Raw genomic sequence first — 19,114 nt, forward strand, 5'->3', positions numbered from 1 at the left:
TGAAAATGGGAAGTTGGACTGGAGATACAAATATGAAGGAATCAGCAACAACGAAGGAGAAGATGGTAGACTGAGAACAGGGCCCAGGACCACACCCCGGGACGCTCTGGCATGAAGAAATCCAAGGGGAGGAAGAAGAGCCAATGAAGCTGTTTTCCAATTTTGCAGCTACTTCAGAACATCTTCCCTCCCTCCCGTTCTCCCTTCCCCTCTCCTCCTTTCTTCCCTCTAAATTTTCTCCCTTTAAATGGGCACTTATTATGTACTGGGAACTAGAAACAAAAGTTCTGCCTTCAATAAACTCAGTCTTATATACAGGAGAGACACTTAAAAAATAATGCACAGAAAATGCACACTTATAAAATAATGTAGACACAGGCAATAACTGGAGCTTGGATTTCCAGCTGTTAGCCAACTACACTAAACTATACTACAGACATCTGCTTATAACATGGCACAGAAGAGTTTGGAATCTAAAACTGTCTTTACTCCTATTCTCACCCATGTTGAATTTATTACAATTATTATTGGAGACATTCACTTAATCACATAAAATTAAACTGGCTCTTGGTTGAGGAAAACAGAGAGATTGTGGAGGATTAATCCAAACTATCCCAGTGTCCACTGTCCTCCAAAGCCAGGCTCTCGAGAGTCATCCTGCCCAGTCATCAGGTGCTGATGAAACGCAGGGCACTGCGTGGGAGGCAAAGACCTAAACGATGCGGTCCTTTACCAGAAGCAGCTTATGATCTACTAATAGTTCAGGGGTTCCCAGCCCAGACTCACACCAGAATTACCTGGGAGCTTTTGAAACCATTCTGATCCTGGGCACCCCCTTAATTCAGTCAGAATTTTTGGTCTACAAACTAAAAAAAAAATTTAAATCTCCATTCTGATGAGCAGCCAAGAAGGAGAACCAGTGAGCTAGGTTTTTCATGAATTATTTAAAAATTTGCAAACCATAGCTCACACCTGTAATCCTAGCACTTTGGGAGGCTGAAGTGGGAGGATTGCTTCAAGACCAGCCTGAGCAAGAGCAAGACCCTGTCTCTACAAAAAACAAACAAAAAAAAAAAGAAAAGAAAAATTAGCTGGGCATGGTGGCACACACCTGTACTCCCAGCTACTCAGGAGGCTGAGGCAGAAGAATCGCTGGAGGTCAGGAGTTTGAGCTTGCAGTGAGCTACGATGATGCCACTGCATACTAGCCCAGGAGACACTGCAAGACCCTATCTCAAAAAAAAAAAAAAAAAAAAATCTCGCAAATCATAAAATACTTCATCAAAGTATAAAAATTTTAATTAGTTTTGGTTCATTTTTTAAAATTTGGTAACAGACCTTAAGGAAATGATTCACAAATAACCCACAACTTACTTAGTACATTCTTTCATGGAAGCAACACCCACACACCCCTGTCTTATTCTGCTTGGGCACCTGTAACAAAATACCATAGCCCGGGTGGCTTATCAACAACATTTACTGCTCACCATTCTGGAGGCTGAGAAGTCCAAGATGAAGGTACCAGCTGATTTGATGATGGCACCTTGAGGCATCACTGGGGCGCACTAATCCCATTTATGAGGGCTCCACTCCCATGACCTAATCACTTCCCAATCACTCTTAACCCAACTGCAGGGGAGCATCTCAACATATGATTTTCGGGGAATACAAACATTCAGACCATAGCACTCTCCCACCCACAATTCAAAATGGAAACACTGACAGCTGTTGACTTACCTGATAGACTTCACATTCTTTCTTAGCCTGTCTTAAATACCCTCATGCTTTAAATTACCATTTGTTAACAGTAAATTCAATTTTTTTTCTCTTAGAGATTCCTGTTACTTTACTAATGATTCATTCTTGACGTTTTAGGAGAAAATTAAGTACGAGACCAAACAAGGACCAGCTTCATTTGAACAAACCTGGTGAATTATCAGCCTTATGGTGTAAAATGACACAGAAAAATCAACACTGAAGAGTTATTAATGAAAAAACAAAAAACCCTGTAGTTTATTAACAAAATTCATATAATGATTTTAATTATACGTTTCCTTCTCTGCAAACGTCACTTGTTAAATTACTATCATCTTTTATAGACAGAGATAAGTGGACATACTTCAAAATCTTTCTGATAAATATATCGCTGCTCTGCATCCAGCTTGGATAACGCTCTTCAAGATGGCATACGCTGGAGCCTGTTAAAAACAACAAGCAAATAAAAGAAATACATTATATGTTTGTTTCTAGCTGTAAGTTTCAGGGCTGGCAGGGCAGGGTTTGGACTTCTCTGGAGAACAAATAAAATCTGAGAAGGAATTTAATTTGGAAAAAAGCCATTCAAAAAGATCAGAATGCCTCTGCTACTGCCAAAACACTGGAATCATCCAGTTTCTCACAGGAAAGGGAAAATGATAAGGAATGAAGCAAGAAACAAGATTCCCAATCCGGAGCAATGTGTTTGCTTGCTTTTTGTCAAAGCAACGTCACTGGTTTTCTTCCCTTTGGCAGTAACTATAAAATTTATTTTTCTGGAAACAGAAATTTCCTGCCCCCTCAACCTTCCAGATAACGTGCCCCAAAGCACTACAAGTCACAGTAGATTCCTACCAATTCTGCATCATGGTCAAGGCCTATGTCATGGTGCTCAAGCTCTTCATCTCGAAATTTCTTTATCACCTGGTTAAATAAAAAGAAACCAAAGCAAGTCAGCATTTCAACTCTCCTACTGTTCCATCTTATTTTGGAGGCTTAAGCCTCATATTATAGTCTAGGACAGGAGTAGGCCAACTTTTCCTATAAATGGCCACAGCGTAAATACTTTAAGCTTTGAAGGTTGTGCAGTCTCTGGCCCAACTACTCAACTCTGCTACTGTGGCCTGCAAGCAAACGGGCATGCTTGTGTTCCAATAAAGCTGTAAATTGTTATTTACAGAAACAGGTGGTTGGCCACGGGCCATAGTTTTCCAACCTCTGATTTAGACTTTAAGAAGTTAAATGGTTCCCTTATTTATTATGAAAAATTATCTGAGGATATCTATCAATTCATAATTCTTTTATTTAATCTAAAGGGCTCATGCTCACAGCATTTGCTCAGAGTCTACAGAGAATCAAGAAGTGGAGAGAATGCAGGCAGGACAGGGCTCAGGAGTCCCAGCTCTGCCTGAATTATGTGACCAGAGCAGATGGCTTCACCTTCTGTGCCTCAGTTTGCTCATCTTTAAGATGAGTCACTGACCTGGTTATCTATCCTTCCATCATCCCCTAATATTCTCTTATATTTTTTCTTTTTACCCATGTGCATATCTGCTCGTTTTCCCCTTGAGCAGCCCTTTTCTAGAGTATAGTCAAATACCTGAAGAAGTTCCTCATATTTTTCAGGATCCTCCTCCATCAGCGTCCTGATCTGGTTGTTGTAGTGATGTGCTATGCTCTCTTCCACCGCCACCGTGCAGGCCATCGCGCCTTCCTTCCCCAGCAAGGCAGTCCCTGCCCCTGCAGTTGTTAAACCCAGAGCAGGAAGGTAAGGGATGGATACTACTAGCAACAGAGATCATTTCTGGTCAGGGTTTCTCGACCTCGGCACCGCTGCCATTTGGCGTTGGGTCATTCTTTGTTGGGGGGCTGTCCTGTGCATTGTAGGATATTTAACAGCATCCCCCGTCTCTACCAACTAGATGCCAGTAGCACCAAGTCGTAACAACCAAAATTGTCTTTAGATATTGCCACATGTCCTCTGGAAGGCAAACTTGCCTGGGTGGAGAGCCACTGTTTTAGGTGGTACCAGATCCTAGCATTAAACCTAGAATCACATGGTAAGAAAGCTATTCTCTTTTCAATGCTCTTTTAACCTTCTGATTAGGGCCAAGATAAAGTCTGCATTTGGGGGGAGTATGTCTTTCATCTTCTATACCCCTTACTCTTCTCCCTTTATAAAAGAGTGAACAGGTTTAGAATCTTTGTCAGGGAACAGTATCTCGCTATAACTGAATTAGGCTAGCTTTCCCCCTCTGTTATGTATATTTTTACTTTCTATTTATAAAAGTACTGACTTTAAGATTTTATCTTAAATAAACTGAAGCAAAATAAAGGCAGTAAATTTACCTTTAGAAAACTATTAAGTAAATTAAAAAAAGGACGTAAGGACACAGCAACTATTGTGAAAAGTGGTACCCGAATGATGTAATCATCCCAGATCCTTAAGCTCACAGAAGCTCTGTACAGACACGTACCCAGTACGAACCCCGCCACATTCCAAAAGGGCATCAGGACTGTCGGCCGGACCCTGAATGTAACCATCAACTCATTGAACTTTTTCAAATGCTCCTTTTCTTGATCCCACATTTTCTGCAAAAAAATAAAGACATGCAAACATTCCATAGAGGCCTCTTTGCTATGCAACGAGGAAGCCCATCCATGTGGTATACAGGAAGCAAAACAGAAATGGAGAAAATGATGTGAACTGCTACCTCCTCCCTTCCCCTCAAAACATCAATGAAGAAAGTAAAATATCAGACTAAAAGGCACCTTTGATACAGAGGAGAGAGTGCCAACAAACCAAAGGAAAAGCCTCTTATTTCAACTCCAGATAAGAATAGTTCCAGCAGAAGTCCCTCAGACCCACAAGGCACCTATTAAATGAAAAGGGTCCATACACATGGGAAATGAGACATTTAACCATTTCAAAATCAGGAGGGCAAAATGTAGCTATTGTGTAATTTCCTTTCATATTGCTAGAATATTAGTATCATTCACATCTAAGGAAAAAGGAGAATGACAACAGCTAACACTTAGCTGGCCCTAAGTGCCAGGTGCTGTCAAATGGCTTTACACAGGCAAGTCATTCAGTCCATAGAACTGCCCCATGAAGGACAAACTATTATCTCCAGTATATAGATGAAGAAAGTGAAGCCCAGAGAGGTTAAGTAACTTGCCCAAGGACTCAGAGCAGGCAATTTAACTTGCACTAACTTGTCTATCGCATGCCAGGCATGGTGTTAGTTGCTCTATCCCAGCCCTTTTGTTCCTCACCCACACCCAGGCCATTATCAGACCATTTTGCAGATATGGAAGTGGAGACCCCAGAGAGGTCATATGACATCCTCAAGATCACACAGACAGCAGGTGGCAGACAGTAGAAATGTGAATCCAGGTCTGTGTGACTATAAAGTCCAGGCCTTTCCACTGCCTCTCAGTGTACAGCATCTCCCCTGGCGCTCCATGGGGCAGGACTAAACCCCTCAGCACAGGGTGCTTTCACCTAATGAAGTAATTCTCAACCTTGTTTTCATTATTACCTGCCCCTGCCATGAAGTTTTAATACCACAGATATACTATGCATCTGTTTATGTACTATTTGTCTACCTGCACTTTATACAGAAAAAGAATAATATGCTTTTCACTCCCTCATCCCTCCAAGAACCAAGTTTTCACTCTCTTGGAGACAAAAGCATGCATCCCCCTTGGGAATGCATGACCTAATGTGATTCATTACTTGAAGGCCTTCAGATCCACCCATTCAGTAGGCCACGCTGAGAGAGACAAAGATGCACTCACCTGAATGACGGGCCCGACGCTTGAACGACCCAGGACAGCCATCTGCCCAGCATAGATGCGGTTGGCTCCATATTCCCCTGCGTGATCCACCCGGATTATTCGATCCACAGCAGCCCAATTGATACTATCTAAGGTCATTCCTGAACTGCAAAATCTGACACTGATTCTTCTTCCATAAGCTGAAATGTAAGTGTTTATTCTTTGTTACTCTCAGGTAAAATCGAGATATTTCCTTTTACAGACAGAAGAAAGGGGCACAAATAAGTTCCTCATGGGCTGCATGTGCCCATAAATATATTCTATTTAACATGCAGGATTAAAACAGAGGATTTTACCTAAATATTGGAATCTCTGGCTTCACTTTAAGTGTATGAAGATCTAGAAATGCTGAGTCTGTCCTCTCAACAAGAGTTAACGTGGCAGCTGCTTCAAGACGGGCATGGTTCTACAGTTCACCCACCCCTCCCAGCCTGCTTCTCCCCAGTCCAGGCTGTACAGCAGAGAGCTTTCAAAAACATAATGCTTCTCCCCAGTCTTTGGGTGGGGGGGGGGCACACTGATATTTTTAAAAAGCTCTGTGCACAAATCTTCCCTGTAGTCAAGGATGAGAACCACAGTAAGTTCCCTTAAAACACCCACACTCACGGGCATTCGATTTTGAGACTCCAGCCTCAGAGCTTAGGTTTCATCTCATTATGGTCCAACAACAACTCAGCTAAACTTCTCTCATATTCAAAATGTAAATTCTTCAGGACAGATTAGATTTCCGCTTTAAACAAAAATCTCCTTATGGTAACTCCTTAATTATATTCTCTGGTCCTTATATTAGGGTATCTCAAAAGTTTTTCCCCCTGTAAGAGAAGGGTTTACAGCTAGTATGTCCTGACACCTTCCTAACACTTGCTAATCTCCCTTTCTAACAGAAAGATGGTCTTGGATTCAAGCCTTGCTGTACTGTCTAACGGAATTTTACAATTTTTTGTTTTCAAAAAACAAAAAATTGTCACTTTTATGATTACCCATCCATTTGGGGCAGGCAATACTAATTTTCCATATACTATAAGGATTTAGTTTCTGAGAAATTGTTTGGTTTTAAAATGGGACATGTTTATACAAGAAACATATTTAGTAATCAAAAGTTCAAGGGGTATTGCCGTAAGGCAAAAATTCCGAAGGTGGCGCACGAATGATGAAACTTTGAGAAGACGACTTCACAATAATTTTCTGAGGCAGTTCAGACGGAAAGCAGAAGGAGCCAGAATCCAAAACCATGTCTCTCTACCCCCCAAATTCGATGCTCCTTCCACTACACTGACGTTCTCAAGGTTTACAGTGCTTGCAAATCATCTGAAGGTCTTAAAATACGGACGCCAACCAAATAGGGCAGGAGTGGGGCCCAAGAATATGCACTTCTAACAAGTTCCCAGAAGAGGCTGACGATGCTGGTCGTCGGGCTCCACTTTGTATGGCAAGGCCCTGGGCAAAGACTACGGAGACACTCCGGGGACACTGAACTTTCACTGTCGCCAACTGTCCTCACCCCGGAACGCCGCCCACACCTGCAGTGACGTCACTGCACAGGTGGGCAGTTACGTCACTCCTCAACACGCCGACCCTGACCGTACGGCCGAAGGGTCACTGACGAAAACCACCACCTTCCGCCGGTCTCTCTCCGGGTGTTCTAGAGGCCTCGCCCCGCCCGCCAGCGCCCCCTCATCTATGGCCCACAGTCGCGCTCTGTCGCAGACCAGTGACGTAATCTTCGCCCCAACCTTCAGGCAAAAATTCCTAGGCGGGCCCGCCCAGCGCACGACCGGAACCGCGCGTCCTCCTGTACCTGAGAGGGGCCGCCGGACGCCCGAGCGCAGCCGCCACAGGGAGGGAGCCGCCACCGCCCCGGCACAAATCATTGCCGGACAAAAAAAGCAGCCACTCGGTTGAGTGAAGCGGGCCAATCGTGCCCTTGGTGCGGACTGATGACGCACAACAGGCGTCAGAAAGTCGCTTCTCGCCCTGGCATCGGTGGAAACGCCCCCTAAGCCCCTGCTTCCGTTCGATTGGTTGGCAACGGCAAATGGGAAGATTCTATTGGATGCGATTACTATCAATAACTGGGGAAACCGAAGGCGGTAATGACGCTGGGGTTGCCGTGAAAATAACAATGCTAAATGACACTCAAAGATTCGGACAGTGTCATGATTTCTTACCTAAGTTCCTGGGAAAGAGGACCATGAGGGAATTACTTATTGACAGAGCCATCGTGTTTTCTGTTAGGGTGGAAGACCTAGTAGGTGTTCACTGCGCGGGTGAGAAAGATTTTTCGCGCAGAAATTAAGATATAAAAGTAAAATTTTATCTTCTTAGAGGAGAGAGAGAGAGAGAAAGAAAAAGAGAGGGGAAAGGGAACGGGAAGACGGCATGGCATCCCGAAGAGAGAAGGGAGATGCCAGCAGCGAGGCCAAGTGGCTCACTGATTTTAAGGGGGACGAAGAGAAGAAAAAACAGTGATGGCTGTCACTTGGTAACAAAAGCTGCAGTAGGTAGATAAAATCGAGGCTGTAGCTCGTTGTGCTGTTTAGTCAGAAACTCTGTAAAACCAGATTTAAAAAAAAAAAACAATTTTGAAAGAGATTTACATTCCTTTTGTGTTCATTGAGCTCTTTTCAGAAGTTGTACAAAACAGAACTCTTGCAGGGTATCTGTTAGTGAGAAAACTCATACATAGGCTTGATCTTTAACAGTTACTGGGCAAATTGTAGGATTAGGTATTTTCCTGTTATTTTTGTAAGGCTGTCCCTTTCATTCTGCTTTACCTACCTGGAAGGAGATTTTTCTCTATTTGTATCCAACATCCACTTTAAAATAGTGGAAATTACATGCTAAAATTAAATTCACCGCATGGTCAATAGTGTTATCTCTAGGTGGTGGGCTGAAAGCCAACTTTAAATTTCTTCCCAGTCCTTTTGTCTATTTTCAAATTTTCTACAGAGAACATGTATTATTTTTGTATCCACTTTACTGTGTTTTTGGTGTGTGTGTATTTTGTGGCAAAATTTTTTTTGAAAGGAGGGGAAATTTAGCAACATATTAACCTTTTTTAGAGTGCATATCATTAATACAGCAGTCTTCTAGGGATCTACTCAACAGAAATAATTTTTCAAATGAGTAATGTATAGAAGAGCAAAAAATCAAAGATACATATCTGGAAGTATATAAAGAAAATGTTTAACATTGCTTGGGATCGTGAGAAGGGAGCTCTCACTCTACACTCTTGGATTATTTATATATTTTATCTGAGTTTACTGTAAAATATTTTAAGACACAATACTGTTGCAAAATAATTGAATTTAAATTTCTAGTTATTTTTGTATCATTCTACAGTGTTGAAATTAACACACTACAATAATTTGAAATTATGATGAACCTAAATACTAACACTTAGTGATAGTAAAAGTGATGTAACATTCTCATATAAGGCTACTGAGAATGTGAATCTGACTCTCAAAAGCCTTAAAACATTCAAAACTTTTCCCATAATCTCACTTCTAGGTCTCTGTCCCTAAGGAGAAAAATTCTAACAAAGATTTATGGATGTCTTATTTATTAGTGGGAAAATTTGGAAACAAAATGTTAAGGGAATATTTAAAAATTATGACCCATCTGCATGATGTTATATATAGCCCATTGAAATGTTTACAAAGAACTTGTAATAACATGAGAAAGCACTTACACTTATATTAAGTGAAAAAGAAATGAAAATACCATTTTTTTCTTTCCATCCTTTCTCTCTCCCTCCTTTCTATCTTGAAAGGAATTTCACCAGAATTAACAATAGAGGTACATAAATGGTGCTTATGAGTGATTTTAATTTTTTTCCATGTAGCTTTTGATGTTCTTTGTATTTTCTATAGTAAACAAGTATTTTTATGACAAAATTTCATAAAGAAAAAGCATACTATTCCCTAATTCAATCCTAGAAAGTAAAAACAAATGTGTGTATATATGTATTTTTAATTTTTTTTTTTTTGTGTGTGTGTGTGTGTCATACCCTGTCACCCAGGCTGGAGTACAGTGGTGATAATGTAGTTCACTGGCTTAACCAGCTCCCAGGCTTAAACAATCCTCGTGACTCAGCCTCTCTAGTAGCTAGGACTGCAGGTGTACACCACCACACCTGGCTAATTTTTTAAATTTTTTGTAGAGATGAGGTCTCACTATATTGCCCAGGCTGGTCTCAAAACTCCTGGCCTCAAGCAATCCTCCTGCCTCAGCCTCCCAAAGTGCTGGGATTACAGGCATGAGCCACCACACCCAACCTTATACTAATATATATTATTTTTCCATTTTAAAGATAAGGGAACTCAGAGAGGTGAAGACACTTGTACAAAATCGTACAATTAAACAAGTAGCAAAGCTATTCCATGTCCCAAGCACAATTTACTTCTAAAGCCACACCCTGTATAAAGAAAATACATTCAGGCCGGGTGGGTGCGGTGGGTGGGTGCGGTGGCTCACGCCTGTAATCCTAGCACTCTGGGAGGCCGAGGTGGGAGGATCACTAGAGGTCATGAGTTTGAGACTAGCCTAACCAAGAGTGAGACCCCGTCTCTACTAAAAAATAGAAAGAAATTATCTGGACAACTAAAAATATATAGAAAAAATATTAGCAGGGCATGGTGGCGCATGCCTGTAGTCCCAGCTACTTGGGAGGCTGAGGCAGAAGGATCGCTTGAGCCCAGGAGTTTGAGGTTGCTGTGAGCTAGGCTGATGCCACGGCACTCTAGCCAGGGCAAAAGATCAAGACTCTGTCTCAAAAAAAAAAAAAAAAGAAAGTACAAAAAAACCCAAACAAACAAAATAAATAAATAAATAAAAAGAAAATACATTCAGAAGTTCTCTGTTCCCAAGAGTCAGACCTTATAGCGCCACCCTGGCAAAATTAATCCCTTTCTTCTCTGATACTTACCTAAGTGGGTAGCTGCTATCAGATTTGTAGCTGCAGGAATTTATTTTTCCAACTTAAGAGTTAATGCAAACTAAAGACTTGCTTAACTGGATTCTTCTTTTTGCCAGGGAGAAGAATGTTCTGTGACTGTGTGAACCTGCAAGGAACAAGGGCCTGAAGCAGAATGGGGCAAGACAAGGGTTTGCAGGTTCTTTCAAAATGCCAGTTTCCAGTGTTTATGAAGGAGAGGGCCTGAAAACAACTTAAGTATCTATTAGTCCTGCAATGGTTATAAAGTATACATGGATGCTACAGAATGCTATGTAGCCATTAAAAAGAATGAGGTAGCTGCTTATATGAAAATGTCTTCAGGATGTTATTAAGGAGGGAAAAAGGGGAATGTCAGAAATATATTATTTTACACATACACACACACACATGCTTGAATATGTGTCTCAATTCTCTGGAAGAATAAAATAAGCATCATTAGTGGGTTTCTCTGGGGGTGGACACACATACAACACCTCTTGGCTTCAGCAGAGCCAAGGAATCTTAAAAGCACTCATCTGATAATTGCCTTAAACACTTCTTTCTCCTCTCTGATTCTAGGAAAAGGCAAAGAACAACTTTACAAACTGTTATAGTTTTCTGTGATCACTTGATTACTAACAAGAAGCATCCATGAATTCAAATAATCACAGTCACATTTTAAAACCTTCAAGACATTGTTTAATCAGTAGTTTTAATGCACCTTTGTTAGAGAGCTGCACTTTAAAAATTACACGGACATCACCTGAAGTTATTAAAGTTATCAAAACACATAAAAACATTCAAGTAAGAGGTATGCAAATTAGCAGCATCTAACAAAAATGACTATATTAGCATATTTCAGTATCACGTTTATAATAGGGAAAGAAAACAGCAATATATTTTCATTGTGTGCATTTCACACACACACACACACACACACACACACACACAAATAGAAAACTCAAATGTCTTCAGAACCATGGTGAAGGCAAAAACATAAAGGCACTAGGCTGAAATACATACAATTAGAATTTGCTTTTTAAGTGAGGTTGGAATGAACTTTGAGTTACTCAAAAATTTCATGATACCAATTATTAGAGTTAGGAACTCATAAGCCTTAGCAAGACTGAAAAAGAATGAAAGGCTCGTTGGTCTCATAGGTAATTTTCCCATGTTAATACTATCTTTGTAGAAGAACAAGAAAATGGTTGTGGCAAAGGGACAAGAATATATCTTTACTCCTCGGAGCAAGGAGTCAATCATTTTTGAGGAATGAAAGAATGGAAGTAGGGGTGGGAATTATTCTTAATAGCAGCAGCTTTCTAAAACTTGCACCCAACTTTTAATTCCAGGCTACTCCCTGGGAAGGGTGAAAGAAAAACAGTGGAAGAAAGGCTCAGTCTATTACAAAACTACAGTACTTTGAAAAGGATTTTGCAGATATTAAAATGAAAGTGATTACATTAAAAAATAACTTAGGCTTCTAGTAAAAAGTTCAGAGCTATGTATTTCGGGTAAGCTCGTGATGAGGTATTTATTGCATATGGCTTTTACTATAACGGAAATCTTAGATATTCTGCATGTTTTGTAAAATAAAGGCACGTGCATTTAAAATTTTAAGCGTAGGAAAACAAACGACAGCCTTTAAAAATGTAGACACGTGTATTTAAGAAACCAGCCCCCAGTTCAGCTTGGTACACATTCTCAGGCTGGTCTTATTAACAGGTTGAACTGCAACCCACATCCCCAAAACACTTATGCACATAAACTCTCAGCTCAGATACTAAACTGTTCTTTCCAGCCTGGCTCTGAAATGGTAAGTGTCCTTCAGAAATGAAGAGCTTAGCGTAAACCAGGAAGTGAAATGGCATTTGGAAGGCTGAGAGACAAACTTTGCCCACCTCTTTATTTTGAAGGCACAGGGTCGTCCAGCAAGTCTGAGAACTCAGGACTAGATGAGAACTGAAGGCTTGTGGGTAACTAGCCCCCTAAAGACAGTTTTCCCCTGAGTAATAAATAAGGCTGCAGCAAAATGCCCTGAAAGCTAAGAAACCGAAACTGCCATCCTGCAGCCATTCCCTTCCTCCTGAGGCTTAATCTAAGGCATTCAGGGACTTATTCACATAGTAGGGATGGGGTTTCTTGCTCTTATTACTACTATGAGCTGAAATGACACAACCTTCCTCTTCATTCTCACCATCTGTTCTCAACCTCACGATTTGAGAATTTCTGCTCATTAAAAAAAAAACAAAAAAATCAGGTTTCATTTTAAGTCAACAGAGCCATTCAAAAGGGTCACTGCTTCTTAAGGAATACTCGTCAGCCTAACCCCCTACAACGTGGTTCACAAGAAATAACCCAGCCTCATGAATGATGAGCTCTAAAGTTAACTTTAAAAGACAACATAAATAAGCTCTTAAAAAATTGAAAAGTCTCTCCTCAATTTGTGTTGTAAAAGCATGAATGGCTTAATAAGTTGCGGAGTTAGGTAAACACAGCTACACATAGGGAGCCACGATCAGGAAGAGCCTAAACTCCAAAAAATATATTTTAAGATTTCCACTCAAAACCCAGGTGGACTTTGTAGGCTTGACAGAGTCACTGTGTCAGCTGAGAAGCAACAGGCAGCACCACTGTCCTGCATGGTCTATGCTGGTTGGTTCCTTATGTCCCTTTGTGCTTCGGTGAGTTTCTGGATTAGGTAGCGCTTGTCACGACTTTCCTAAAAAACGAAATGAGGTTGAAAGTACACTTAATATATTTGAAACAAATATCGTAATTACCTACCAGGCTCAGACTAGGGATTCTAACCACTGGACTACTGTAATGGCTTCTGATCTGGACTGCCTCTTTCATTTGTGTCCCTTCCACAGCCCCTTGTCCACACAGCAGCTGATGTTTTTTTTTTTTTTTTTTTAAAATGCACATTAGACTTCTACTTAACACCCTCCAGTGGCTTCCCGTCACACTCCGAATAAAACTCAAATTTCTTCCCAGAACCCTCAGGTTCTGCTATGACTCTAGCTGATATTATAGCTTCTTCCCATCCCTCACCCCCTCTCCCTCCCTCCCGGCTCCAGAAGTGCCTAGCTTATTACTATCATCCCTAATTAGGACCTCGTAATTGGCTCCTCAGAGAGGCCTTCTGTGGCCACCATCCACAGTAGCAGATGGCCCCTTCGTCACCCTGCCTCGTTTTCATTATCCTCAAGGCAGTTATGGTTATCGGAATTTATCTTATTTCTTTAACTACCTAGCAGTTTTGTCTCTCTTGTCACCAGTGCACCCCAGCACCCTCCACCATACAGAGCACAGAGTAGGTGCTCAATGTATATGTTGGAGAGATCGATGAGTCAGTGAATGAATGAGGCTGCAGATGGCCAAGCCTGGAGGCAGACTTTGGGGAGAAGGTGTGAGAGGGGGCCACAGCAATGCCACTCCCTCCCTGGAAAAAGCGTCACTTCTCATATGGTGTCCAGCCATGACCTCTGGGCCTATGCTTCCTTACCAGGGACAGCTGCTCTCGAAGCTGGTCGACCACCCGTTTGTGTGCTCCGGCCAAGGCAATGAAGTAAAACATAATGAGGCTGCAACACAAGATGGACAGGTCATGAGGGAGTCTGGATCATCTGAAGGCCATTAGAAAAAAAACAACCTAACATATTTTGCTTAGACTGTTTTTACTTTTGTTAGGAAAAGAAAAAAAGAAAGAAAACTCTCATCTCTCCCAAGCAGAGAGCATGAGAATCAGCCAGTGGAGTTTGTATTTGTCAGTGGCAGCAGAGTCTGATGTATGCCTTGGTTTGGGGTCAATATTAAAAGTTGTTGATGGAGAATGCAGAATGAGAGGCAGAGAGAAGCAGATGGTCCAGAAAGTCAGCTGGGCGTGTAATTAACATACGATCACTGTGGAAGCTGTCTGGCTTGTTTCCTCATCTGTAAAATGGGGAAAATGTAATAAAATGCAGTGATTGCAAGCTTGAGATAATATAATTTTGATTAAAAGCAATTAACAACTGGTTCCTGTCTTCTGTGCAGGCCCGGATCTCACATGGGGGTGGTTGAAGTTATCATCTTTGGCGAGGGGGGCTAGTGGAGTGAGGGCAAGCCCCCCAGAAAAACAGCAGGCAACCTCATTTAATGAAGAGGGGTGGGTTTCCTGTCCAATCTGGCCTCACAAGGCTGACGAAATGAGAGCCAAGTAACCAGGAGATCCTGGAATCACTGATATCCACAGTATTCTCCTGGAAGTCCCTGCCAGCCACAGAAGAACGGCCTCCAAAGACATTGAAGTCAGATCAAATAACTGCCACCGGGTGGCGCCAGCCAAGCTACAGCTGGGGTGAACCAATTAGCGGGGAGCCACTGGAACCCCGGATCCTGTGAATTCCAGGCTCGCTGGCTGCACAGCTCCACAAGTCATTTTATTGCTCTCATCAAAAGTATCCTGCCTTTTTACGAGTGATTTTTTTCTGGCTTACATGCACTATGGTGGGGTTTTCCTGTAGTAACATCCCTGTCATAGGGTATCTGTGATGATGTCATGAGTTAGTACAGGTAAGGTGCGATCAATTCCAGTACTCATGGCTTGCCAGAGCTAGAGCCGGGGTTCATGCCCATGCTCCTAATCTGGCATTCATCTCTCTGTCCAGTAATCTGTTCCTTTCCAAAGAGCACGCGATTTTGTGAATAATCAGTAGTGTTAATAATAGGCAACGTTTACTGGGTTTTTATAAGCCAGGCATTGGGCTAAGTGCCTTACACGTGTGATCCTTCTGAATCTGCTCAAAGACCCTCTGAAAGGGTGACTATTATGATGTCCATTTTAGAGATGGGAAAGTGAGGCTCAGAGAAGCATAGTAACTTGTCAAGTTTAGGAGGGTCCTCAATTTCCCAGTGGAAGGAGCCCACGTGCCTCAGAGGAAAATATTTGCCAGGGTCCATGTGGTTTTCACTCACCAGATGATCATGAAGAAAGGAACTGCGAAGGCTTCCGACGTGATGCCATGGACCAAGGACTGCAGCGAGCTGGGGAAGGTGCTCACCGTCCTGGGGATGACCTCCCAGGTGGTGTTGAAGTTGGTGAACGGCCCACAGGCTTTAGAGGAAGGGATGCTGCAGGTAGAACACCATGGGAAAAGCCAATAAAACATGGAATGGACCCTTTAACATAAAAGAGGAACACATCAAGAAGCCAGGAAATGTTCTAGAAAACAAAGTCATATTTACCGTGACATGCTGATTGTCAGAGGTATTATTGCCAAACACAGCCCAATCAGCAATACCAACAGGAAGAAGAAATTAGAATTGGATGCTCTGAACTGCCTGGGGGAGGGTCTGCAGGTGTAAAGAAGGCTCAACTAAGGGAAAACAAGGAAAGAAAAAGTTAGGATCAGTGAGTGCAGCTTCCATGAGGCGAAATCAGCACATTCAGGCATTCCAGTGGGGACGTAAATTGGTCTAACCTTTCTAGAGGGTAGTCCAGCCATGCACATCAAAATGAAAAAATGTTTAATCCAGACTCCAACTTTGGGGAATTCATGCTGATGAAATAAAGGGGAAAATGGGCCAAAACACATGTGTGAGGATGTTTCCTGCTGCAGTCATTGATAACAGGGAGTAAGTGGAAACAACCTACATAGCTCTCAGTGGGGACTTATTAGGTTAATGTTAAAGGTTAAAATACACCAGGTGGGGCACAGTGGCTCAGCCTGTAATCCCAGCACTTTGAGGAGGCAGGAGGATTGCTTGAAGCCAGGAATTCTAGACCAGCCTGGGCAACATAACAAGACCCTGTCTCTACAAAAAAAATTTTTCTTTAAATTAGCCAGGTGTAGTGGCACATGCCTGCAGTCCCAGCTACTCGGGAGGCTGAGGCAGGAGGATCGCTTGAGCTCTGGAGTTTGAGGTTGCAGTGAGCTATGATAACACCACTGCACTCTAGCCCAGGCAACAGAGCAATACTGTCTCAAAAAATTTAAAAAAAAATAAAAAAAATACATACTTCTACTGCAGGAAAGAAGATGTGAAGGGAATATCAAGTGGGGAGGAGGGAAACGGGACAGCAACAGCATCCAATTTCTCAGTATTTTAAAACCTGTATTACTGGGTGTGGGCATCAAGCTCTTCTGAATTTAGCAGAAGCCAGAACATTTTGGGGGGCAAAAGATATTGAGTACCAGGGACACTTGGCACCCTGCTTTGGGGCAGCTGGCCAGACATGCCTGGGGTGGGTGTCCCACGTGAGCCCTGGTGCCCTGGTGACACGTTTCATCAGCTCATGCTGTCTTTACTCCGATAGACACTGGGAGACCACAAGCTAACCGATATTTTCTGGAAAGGGAGGAAAAGTTCCTATGAGCTTTCTTACATCCATCTCTCCTGTGATGATTTCAGCCAATTGAAGTTTCCAAATGAAAGCATCAGAACATTTGTCAAAGGCCAAAACATCTAGGTAAAACATTTGGTCCAATTCAAGTCTCTGCTTACTGGGTTAAGAGGTTAGACTCTGGACTAAGATAAACCTGGGTTCAATTCCCAGGAGTCACTTATAAGCTGTGTGACCTTGCACCAGTTACTCAACCTCTCTGAACTTCAGCTTCCTAATTTATAAAATATGGGACCTACTTCACAGGGTGGGTGTACACACTGCATGATAATCTATGTAAAGTGGGGGCAGAGTGGAGGAACATGGTATTATTATTATCTGCTATTATTGCCATTGTGATTATTAACATTATTATTATTTTCATTTTTGAATTCTCAGGGCTTGGCTTAATAGGTAACCAATAAATGTTGGGCTTGTTAACAGAGGGTACCTCTGGAAGAAGGGATAGAATTTACTGTATACATATCTGCATTATTTACATGTTTAATAATGAGCATTGGCCGGGCGCGGTGGCTCACGCCTGTAATCCTAGCCCTCTGGGAGGCCGAGGCGGGTGGATCGCTCCAGGTCAGGAGTTCGAGACCAGCCTGAGTGAGACCCCGTCTCTACTAAAAATAGAAAGAAATTATCTGGCCAACTAAAAATATATATAGAAAAAAAAATTAGCCGGGCATGGTGGCTCATGCCTGTAGTCCCAGCTACTCGGGAGGCTGAGGCAGTAGCATCGCTTAAGCCCAGGAGTTTGAGGTTGCTGTGAGCTAGGCTGACGCCACGGCACTCACTCTAGCCCGGGCAACAAAGTGAGACTCTGTCTCAAAAAAAAAAAAAAAAAAAAAAAAAAAAAAATAATAATGAGCATGTATTTCTCCTGTAATAAAGAAAAAAGAACTTAGGTTAATAAGCCCAGATGAGCCCATCATCTGCAAGGCCACTTCACCCATTAAGCACTTAGTTCTGGCACAATGCCTAGGGACTGCGAGCTGTCAAGGGCCTGCACAAATCATTGAGACCTGAAAATAAATGCATTGGCTGCAAAATCCAAGCAGAAAATTACAAAATAGAAATTAATAAATGTTTCATTAAATGTCATTGCAACTTAACTATTAGACAAGTACATAAAAAAATTATATCACAGGATCAAAACAATTCTTAATAAAACTCCCAAAATTATAAAAATGTGAAAAATCCATTAAAAGTCTTTTTCCAGAATAAAAATATATTTTAAACAAGGGATGCAATTTTGACATGTCTCACGGGATGTGGGCTGGGCTCCAGACACGTGCCTTAGAGGGTCAAGAATGGTCCAGGGTATGCCCCCCACCCCACTTGTCCTTACCTCTTTCACATAAAAGATGATAATGAATTTCAAGGTTGCAATCGCAGGAAGAAGGGGTGAGAAAAAGGCTCCGATCCAGCAAATGGTTTGCCCGTAAACAATGCCCAGGACATTGTCAGGAATGGCAAACTCCTGCTGCCCCCAGCACTGAATCAGCTTCCACGAGGAACAGTAGGTCACTAGCAGGCTGGAAGCAAACCGGACAGTTTCTTAGCTGGACTGCTGGTGTCTGCCACGGCCACAGAACCACATCTACAAAATCAGGGCCATTTCCATGCGTACTTCCCATGGAAACTGGTTAGTCACATGTCTAACAGATGCGGACTATAGTGAACTCTGGAATCATTAAGAGTCCAAGTCTCAGATCCACAACCCAGCACCCAAATCAACACAGGTTCCTCAATCTCTCTGAGCCCCATTTTTCTCATCTGGAACGTGGAGGGCAGGATTGTAATACAGCCTACTTTGCAGGGTTGTGGGGAGAATACATGACAAGGGAAACCTCTGTACCCTGGCATCCTGGCTTGCTGCTTAGCACAAAAAGTACCATGTATCCACCTAGAACGTGGCTTATGAGGACCCTACCACCTAGCAGTGCCACCTCCCAGAGTCCTAGAAGCTTCCTACAGAAATCCCAGGACCAGGGGCCCCAAGATAAACATACACAGTTGTTCACTACAGCATCGCCACAGATTAGCAAAATATTATACTAGTGGCAACCTGAATACCCATCGGTAGGGGCTGGATTGGTAAAGCACAATAAGCCATGCATACAGTGAAACATTATTCAGTCTTTAAGAAGCATGAGGAAGATCCCTGTGTCCTGACATGAAAAGTTATTCATGATATTTTGTTTGTA

At 42.2% G+C, this 19,114-nt stretch overlaps 2 protein-coding genes across 5 annotated transcripts in view; both read right to left on the bottom strand.

The window, feature by feature from the left end:
• Nucleotides 1-1,991: 1,991 nt before the first annotated feature.
• Nucleotides 1,992-7,541, bottom strand: COQ7 (coenzyme Q7, hydroxylase). Of its 3 annotated transcripts, none has more exons than XM_045542690.1 (6): nt 7,394-7,541; nt 5,557-5,735; nt 4,233-4,347; nt 3,356-3,495; nt 2,611-2,679; nt 1,992-2,198 (listed from the first exon to the last, which is right to left on the bottom strand). In XM_045542690.1, the coding sequence occupies exons 1-6, from the start codon at nt 7,464-7,466 to the stop codon at nt 2,121-2,123; spliced, it is 654 nt and encodes a 217-aa protein (XP_045398646.1). In that variant the 5' UTR covers nt 7,467-7,541; the 3' UTR covers nt 1,992-2,120. The 3 variants fall into 3 exon arrangements, with proteins under 3 accessions (XP_045398646.1, XP_045398647.1, XP_045398648.1); XM_045542691.1 differs by lacking the exon at nt 7,394-7,541 and adding an exon at nt 7,097-7,246; XM_045542692.1 differs by lacking the exon at nt 7,394-7,541 and adding an exon at nt 6,202-6,230.
• Nucleotides 7,542-12,174: 4,633 nt separating this feature from the next.
• TMC7 (transmembrane channel like 7) overlaps nt 12,175-19,114 on the bottom strand; it is a 30,009-nt gene continuing 23,069 nt past the window's right edge. The window contains exons 12-16 of one of the 2 annotated variants that reach the window (XM_045542693.1): nt 18,256-18,442; nt 15,761-15,891; nt 15,491-15,646; nt 14,040-14,118; nt 12,175-13,253 (exon numbers count right to left, since the gene is read on the bottom strand). In XM_045542693.1, coding sequence (XP_045398649.1) covers nt 13,179-13,253; nt 14,040-14,118; nt 15,491-15,646; nt 15,761-15,891; nt 18,256-18,442 — 628 coding nt within the window. In that variant the 3' untranslated portion in view covers nt 12,175-13,178. Of the gene's footprint in view, nt 13,254-14,039; nt 14,119-14,317; nt 14,468-15,490; nt 15,647-15,760; nt 15,892-18,255; nt 18,443-19,114 lie in introns of those variants that run through there. The other variant, XM_045542694.1, reaches the window with a different exon arrangement.

The sequence above is a fragment of the Lemur catta genome, chromosome 2 (assembly GCF_020740605.2).
Source record: "Lemur catta isolate mLemCat1 chromosome 2, mLemCat1.pri, whole genome shotgun sequence".
Lineage (NCBI taxonomy): Eukaryota > Metazoa > Chordata > Mammalia > Primates > Lemuridae > Lemur > Lemur catta.

Excerpts from the sequence above, each read along its gene's own strand:
- COQ7 (XM_045542690.1), bottom strand. The coding sequence starts at position 7,466 with ATGATTTGTGCCGGGGCGGTGGCGGCTCCCTCCCTGTGGCGGCTGCGC. Across the intron at positions 5,736-7,393 it reads CGTCCGGCGGCCCCTCTCAG|CTTATGGAAGAAGAATCAGT; the intron begins GTACAGGAGGAC and ends CTTACATTTCAG. Across the intron at positions 2,199-2,610 it reads TTGACCATGATGCAGAATTG|GCTCCAGCGTATGCCATCTT; the intron begins GTAGGAATCTAC and ends TGTTTTTAACAG.